Source organism: Gobio gobio, assembly GCF_949357685.1.
Source record: "Gobio gobio genome assembly, chromosome: 6".
Classification (NCBI taxonomy): domain Eukaryota; kingdom Metazoa; phylum Chordata; class Actinopteri; order Cypriniformes; family Gobionidae; genus Gobio; species Gobio gobio.
In genome coordinates this window covers 47,741,311-47,748,810 of record NC_137102.1, presented here as the reverse complement: position 1 = coordinate 47,748,810, position 7,500 = coordinate 47,741,311, and the positions used below count along the sequence as shown (strand labels likewise).

At 38.4% G+C, this 7,500-nt stretch overlaps 1 protein-coding gene across 3 annotated transcripts in view; it reads right to left on the bottom strand.

Annotated features, from left to right (window-relative positions):
- The window catches only part of kcnab1b (potassium voltage-gated channel subfamily A regulatory beta subunit 1b), a 70,590-nt gene that overhangs the window by 29,377 nt on the left and 33,713 nt on the right, over nucleotides 1–7,500 (bottom strand). For all 3 annotated transcript variants that reach the window (XM_079819371.1, XM_079819373.1, XM_079819372.1), the window contains one exon: nucleotides 1–33. This exon is cut by the window's left edge and continues 5 nt beyond it. In XM_079819371.1, coding sequence (XP_079675497.1) covers nucleotides 1–33 — 33 coding nt within the window. The remainder of the gene's footprint in view (nucleotides 34–7,500) is intronic.

Sequence of the window (7,500 nt, the reverse complement as noted above, 5' to 3'; positions counted from 1 at the left end):
CTGAAATCTGCCCCCCAAATGTCACCCATGTGCCTGAGAGAGAAAGACATTGAAAGAGAGAGAGGAAGTGTGAGTCAGAGTTATCCAGCGAGTTTATTCCAAGCAGAGCTTGATTTATTTGCTCTGGTGCCTGTCACAGAAACCTTCAAACATATTAGAACAAAACACAGACCTGAATCTGAATGTTTTACATGAATAATAATACAAGTTAAAGAAGAATTTAAGAAAGAAAAAAAAGGCCAGTGACATTTCTTTAAAGGTCCCATGGCATTGCATTTTTCTATTATTTTATAGTGTTTCCTGAGGTGTACTTATATTGTTATTATGATTTTTACATCATAAAATGTCATAATTTAGAAATAAAAGGCATTTTTTCTATACTGCTGTTTGCCCTGTGGCTGAATGCCCTGCTTCAAGAGGCGTGTCTGCTGTGAGACTTCAGTAAAAACGCCCACTGTTGTGATTGGCTGACATCTTTGCATTTTAAATGAGCGGAGGGGGCGTGGTTTAACGAGGTCTACGACGCATGAGCAGGCACAAGTCTGCCAGAGAGACGGATGGACCTGAGTTCACTTCACATCAGTTCTCTCAGCATGTCTCAGTTCAGGGTGAACTGTTGTAGTTACTAGCATATACTTCATGTTATTAGTTTATTTCTAGTCGGAGAGACTGTCACTTATGTCAGAAAGTTAGTAACTTTAGTAAATTATGGATCAGCGCTGACTCGAGACGCGAACCGTTTAGAACGATTCAGTCCGATTTGGTGAACTGGTTCGGTTCACTAAAAAGAACCGATTCAAAAGAATGATTTGTTCGCGAACCGGACATCACGGAGACGGAGCGATTGCTAACAAAGTTATTTATAGTAACTACTGAGTTATGAGAGCGCTGACAGTCATCGCGAGTTTATTGTGTTTGTATCTGAGAGTTCTGAATAAACACGAGTCCCAGTCACGCCGAGTCCGTCTTCATCATTATTACCAACTTTGTAACACATGCAATGTACCATTACAGCGAGATGAACGAGTTAGTAAGTGTTGATTATAGCATTATTTCTAGATATGTTCCAATCATATGAAAAGCGTCAGTGACGCGCATTGAGTAACGTTACACAGCGCAAACAAAGACACAACAGCAGTAATCGAATGTAATCCAGTTTATTGTGGGGAAAGCTGGCTAGCCTAGCCGGATACGCTCACGCTTACCCCCCTTCTGCTTAATCTCACGCCGCGTTTGGTGCCTCCGCTGTGGGCCAGATGCAGTACTGGGGGTCGGGGATGTTGAAGGCCGAGCTTCGGCGTGTGTGAGGTTTATCTCTAAAGATGTTACTCTGCTGATGTTGAGCAGAAACGACTGTATGCACATTTTAGAACAGATAGACGCGACGAGGACGTACAAAAACACTGACTCACAAGATAGAAAACACGAAAACACCGTTCTGTCGGGAGAGAAGCCGCAGTGTGTGCACGAATAATAAATAATTAGCTACGCATTAGAAATCACTGATCACAGATCAGAAGGAACTGAAAAAAGACTTCTGTTTTCATTTGTACATCCAAACACTGAGAAACTGCCAGCATTCACTCGTTCACAAGTAATGATCTCTCGAGCGTTTGCATGGGCGTGCCAGATTCTCTGGGCGGAGGAAAGGGAGGTAACCGTTCCTGCTTGGACGTCAAACCAGGAGACTTCAGGATTGGCTGGTCTGGCCTGTCATTTTCTCAAAGGCAGAGAAAGACAGCCACAACTCGGGTTTACACCGATCAACATTTCTATCCACTTGGGGACAATATTCAGGCTAGGCGAACTCATATTAATGTTGAAATACCTCATAAAATGAAAATTTCATGCCATGGGACCTTTAAAGGGTTAGTTTCCCCAGAACTGGTTAGTTCTTTCATCTTTTACTCACCCTTATGTTGTTCCAAACCCGTAAGACATCTGTTCATCTTCAGAACACAAATGAAGATTTTTTTAATGAAATTTCTGTCCCTCCATTGACAGCTACGCAACAACCACTTTCAAGCCCCAGAAAGAAGGTAAAGACATTGTTTAAGTATAATCCGTGACATGAGTACTTAATTAAACAAACACATAATAAAAAATTTTTTTTAGCATAAAACATTTTTATTAATAACAATTTTGCACTTTATTTACAAAAAAAAATGAATCTCCAACGCTCCTTCGCGAGAGCACCACAACGCATGCGTGTTGCCGCGAGAACATAGTTTGCTGTGTGAACGCGCTTTGGAGATTAAGATTTTAAATAAAGTGCTAAATTATGTTTTTTGGTGCAAACAAACCGCGTTGTGTGGGCTGTCAATGGAGGGTCAGAAAGCTCTCAGATTTCATTAAAAAAAACTGTCTTCCGACGATGAACGAATGTCTTAAACTTCATTGTTGTTCAGTGGACTTGGTGTAGCTATACCGAGCTATACATGTCGCTTCCATATTGATGTAAACAAAGAAACATTTCCCTATTGATTTCATTCAATATGATAAAATAATAAAGCTTTTTTGGAATGGTAATGGGAATCATTTATCAAAACGATGTATTTATTTATCTTTGCCTCTTTGGATGAAATGCATTACATGAATTTACGTATTTTAACCATCTTATTAAACAGCAAGAATTATGACAATTTTTCATTTGCTTTTGCAGTTGTGAAAATATCAAAAAATCTTCAGAACCAGAAACCAGGGAAGTTGAAACATTAAAACTCACATCCAAACGTTTTCATGCTTTTTTTTTTTTTTTTTTACAATTTAAAGTTTATTTTTTTCTTTTAATAGTTTTTTTTTTATTTAATTGATTCCTGTGATGCAAAGCTGAATTTTGTTTTCATCATTACGTCTTCAGTGTCACATGATCCTTCAGAAATCATATGCTGATTTGCAGTGATACCAGTAACACGCTATTTAGTAACGCGTTACTCTAATCTGACTACTTTTTTCCAGTTACGCGTTACTATTTCCAAACCAGCAATCAGATTAAAATAATTTATCCAAGTCACTGAGTTACTATTTTTGTAATTTTCCTTAGTAAATATATATATATTTGCTTTCTTCTTGCGTCAGGGAGAGTATTTATGTTAAGTGAAGTCAAGAAAGTCTTTAAAAAACATGTTTTAATAAAAAATTTAATAATTTCAATTCAAAATGTCAGGAGATACATTGTTGACATTACTGTTAAAAATGCACTTCCAATAAAGTGAGTGTTGGCAAAAACGGTTGTCATTTTTATGTTGAGGCAGCAGGGGTGTTGTTGGCAACTGCTGAATGTAACTAAGAAAGTAACTTGTAATCTAACTTAGTTTCTTATAAAATCAAGTAATCTGTAAAGTAACTAAGTTACTTTTTAAAGGAGTAATCAGTAGTCAGATTACTTTTTCAAAGTAACTGTGGCAACACTGCTGATTTGGTGCTCAAGAAACGTATTATCAATGTTAAAAACAGCAATGCTGCTTAATATTTTTATGGAAACATGATACATTTTTTCTTTTGATAAATAGAACGTTTTAAAAAACAGCATTTATTTAAAACGCAAATCTTTTGTAACATTTTAAAACTCTTTTCTGTCACTTCGGATCAATTTAATGCATCCTTCCTGAATCAAAGTATTCATATAGCCTATATATGTATATATAACATGCACTCGTTGATGGGGAAATTGAAACCATCAAAAATAAATAAACAAACACTTCAATACTTCAGTTCAGCATAAAGAGACAAAAATGAGGTTGATTCTTGGGAAAATCTGTCCCAGTATTTCCTGAGGACTCTGTTATTCCTGGCCTGACTCACACTGCCGGCAGTCTAAAGCACCCATGATTCATTGCTGTCAGGGTAAGACTCTGCAGTCACTGCCCCAAATCCCTGTCAGAATCACCTACTATCACCCTAAAACTCACCCCCGCTGCGGGATGAGCATCTCTCCAGCCAGCACTGGTGTCCTGGGCTTCAATATTATGGGATCAGTTGGCATCCGAAGAGACACCCGACTGTGTTTCAGGGTGAGGGAACCCGTTGAGGCTGATCAGCTGTTCCCATGGCAATCAAACGCCCATGGGTTGTAGGATAAATGAGGAAATAGTGTGGGCGTTTGCAAGTGTTACGTTCCCTTGGTGACACCTGTGCAGCGATAAGAAGCATTTGGCGCCTTTCTTGTGTTTCGTACATGACGTAACAGTCCTCATCCTGCCAGATAACTTTACGCGCACAGCTACTGTGAGCAACGATGTGCACCAGGGTCTTCAGCAGCTCATCAACTGAGAGAAACAAGGGAATAACAGGATCTTTCCGCCTAATCCTGGATCTCCTCACATATTACTGCATTAGATCTGACTGACTATAAGTAAATGAATATGAAACATACAAAACAAAACCTGATGTGTGCTGTGTATTATTTACACTTTTAATCACTAAAATATTGGAGTACTAAGAGTGATATTTAATATATTATATAATATAAATAACATAAATAAAGTCACCGTTGTGCTTCCATCAGTCTTTAAGCAAACGCCACTGACTCACATGAATGAACATACATTTATACATGCACATATGCACACACAAGCCCATACAAAAAATTACTGCTGCTTTGGTGGTTTCCACTGAAAGGAGATGTATTTAGTAAAGTGCATGTCTGAAGCACTGAAATCTTGTCGGCCTGCAGTGCTTTTGCTGTGTTAGATCAAGTGGCTAATGTTTGCGATGTCTGACCTGAAGCAATGACCTTTGACGTCTCAATAAAATAACAGCTACAAGCAATGAAGGGTGAGTTAAGGCATTTTTGCTAACTATTTCAGCACCAAAACCTGCCTCTCAATCATTAACCATCAGTGAGTGAATAAGCAGGCGTGAAATTAAGCTCCTATTAAGCCTTATTCACAAAACAAGTAGCAAGTTTCATTCAGCACAGCTTTTGTAAGCATGTTTGCTCTGCCAGGTGCTAAACTAATACAGAAAGTGTATGCAAAGAACACTAAAAGCCGCTTAAATCCATTTGATTCACTTTCATTAAAAGTTGTTGATTTCTGCTGACAGCAACCAGCAAAGTCAGTGTTAAAGGCGCAATATGTAATTTTCACAGCTAGAGGTCACTTATTCAAAACAAAGGCGTAGCTTGCGTTGACGCCTTGATTTCTCGGAATCATGGGAGTTATTGTCTTCACCGCTACAGCCAGTGGAAAAGAATCCGACGGGACTCAGGCAGAAATCATATTTCTATGGATGAGCTAATGTATTAAAGATTTGTTAATGTTACTGTAGTATGAAGCAGGTTGGGGCTGAAAGCCGCTGGAGCGATTGCTAATGAGAGACAAGCACGACACATGCAGGGTTCTAAATTAACACCCGCCAACCCACCAAATGCGGGTTAAATTTCATTTTGGCGGGTGTCAATAAAAACTTACTAGCCAGTTTGATGCATGAGGCATTACATGCATGATACATCTGTTCTTTGTCATTTATCCCCCTGGCAGCACTTCCTACGTTTCCCATGTACACTGCGCCGTAATGCTAGACTCATACAAATTTCTACCCAGTTGCGCTGTTGATATCTGCGCAGGACGTGGGAAGTTGAATCAAGCATCACTGGTAGAAACGGGAGGAGAAGACTCAGCTGGTAAATAATTAACGCAGCATCAGTTTTTTCTGTCATCCTCTGGCCAGCGTTACATTATATAAATCACGCTTTTATTCATGCAAATGCTTTTAAACCATTGAAGATCTGTCTGTGACATACACACACACACACGAAGCATAGAAAGCTCGTGCCAGATTCAGGTTCTTTTTTGCGCTTGAACGAACAATAACACACACAATTATGTCAAAATGCCAGTTTTGTTGAGTATCCTCATAAAAGCAGCCTTAAAAGAGTTAAATAACGTCTTAAAAGAACTTAAAGAGGTGTGAGAAAATGAGACGCGTGAGAGATCCGCTTCATGTGCGACAGCGAAAGATCTTAAAGTGACAGTAACCACTTATAATGACAATGTAGGGAACAAAAGTAATTACTCAGTAAATACGCACTGCTCTTGACTAAATAACTTTTACAGCTTTAATAAGGATTACCATATATCATTTATAATTTATGCAGTGCAAACTAACTTTTCAATTTCTGTATATTTCCTAGGAAGGGCACAGGTAGACTTCATATGAAATGTTTATGTGAGGATTGTTTTTGCACTTAAATTAAAAGTTGTTATATTTTTTAAGCTTAATAAATGTTAATGTGTTATTTCAGTATATTAGTATATACTGGCCTTCATTCATAAAAGATGACATTAAACAAAAATGTTATGCATTGTACTTTATGTGTGTTTTCCATGCCAACAATGTTAATAAAATTATCAAACGCATTCAGTGGCACTCACAATTTCTCTTATTTTCACCGGAAACAAATTGGCTAGTGGAAATTCTGATTGGCTGGTAACTTTAGAAAGTTATCAGCCACATTGGCTGGTGATCAAAAAAGTTCATTTAGAACCCTGGACACATGGCTCGGGAGCAGTGGAGATTTTATTATGCCGCAGATGACCGCTTCCGCTTCTTCCGGTCACGTGTATGTGGGGTAATGCAGTGCTGTTTTGATTCATATTAGATACATTTGAGTGTGTTGAAAGTGATGTTAATAATGCTACTCTGGGGTGCGTTTCCCGAAAGTGTCGTTAGCCAACTATGGTTGCAAGTTCCATCGTTATCAGCATAGTTCAACCAGTCTGTGTTTCCCGAAACCATAGTTCCAACGAACGTTCGCAAACAGCATCGCAAAGTTGCGTGGTTGGAACGACAGCTCTCCACACTGAAAAAACTAAATCTGAGTGGATGTAAATGTGACGTAATTAAATCTGTGAAATTAACAATCAAATGTTCAGTTTATATCTTTACATGAATATATCTAGTTTTGAATTAATCTGCATTTGTTAAAAACACAAGACAATGAGCATTTTTTCCTTTACACAATTTATCTACGTAATCCCCCATCTGTCCGTCAAATAACTGCTCCACGCGGCTCTGGGGTGTTAATAAAGGCCTTCTGAAGCGAATCGATGCGTTTGTGTAAGAAAAATATCCATATTTAAAACTTTATCAAGTAAACTTTCGGCCGACCGCCTTCCGTGGAAAAGTGTTGAATGTTGAAAGTGAAACTCAAGATGCGTACGTGACGTCATGATGAGTGTACCTCGTCGCGTTAGTCTTTCGATCGACTGGGGAACTTTCAACAATTTTTACATAAATTGAACAGGGAAGGCAGTCGGCCGAAAGTTTACTTTATAAAGTTTTAAATATGGATATTTTTCTTACACAAACGCATCGATTCACTTCAGAAGGCCTTTATTTACACCCCAGAGCCGCGTGGAGCAGTTATTAGATGCACTTTTTATGGACTTCAAAAACAGAGCAACTATTAAGCCAATTCTAATGCTTGGATTAGCCTGGAATTTTGTAAGATAACTCAGATTTTATTCGTCTGAAAGAAGAATGTCATATACACCT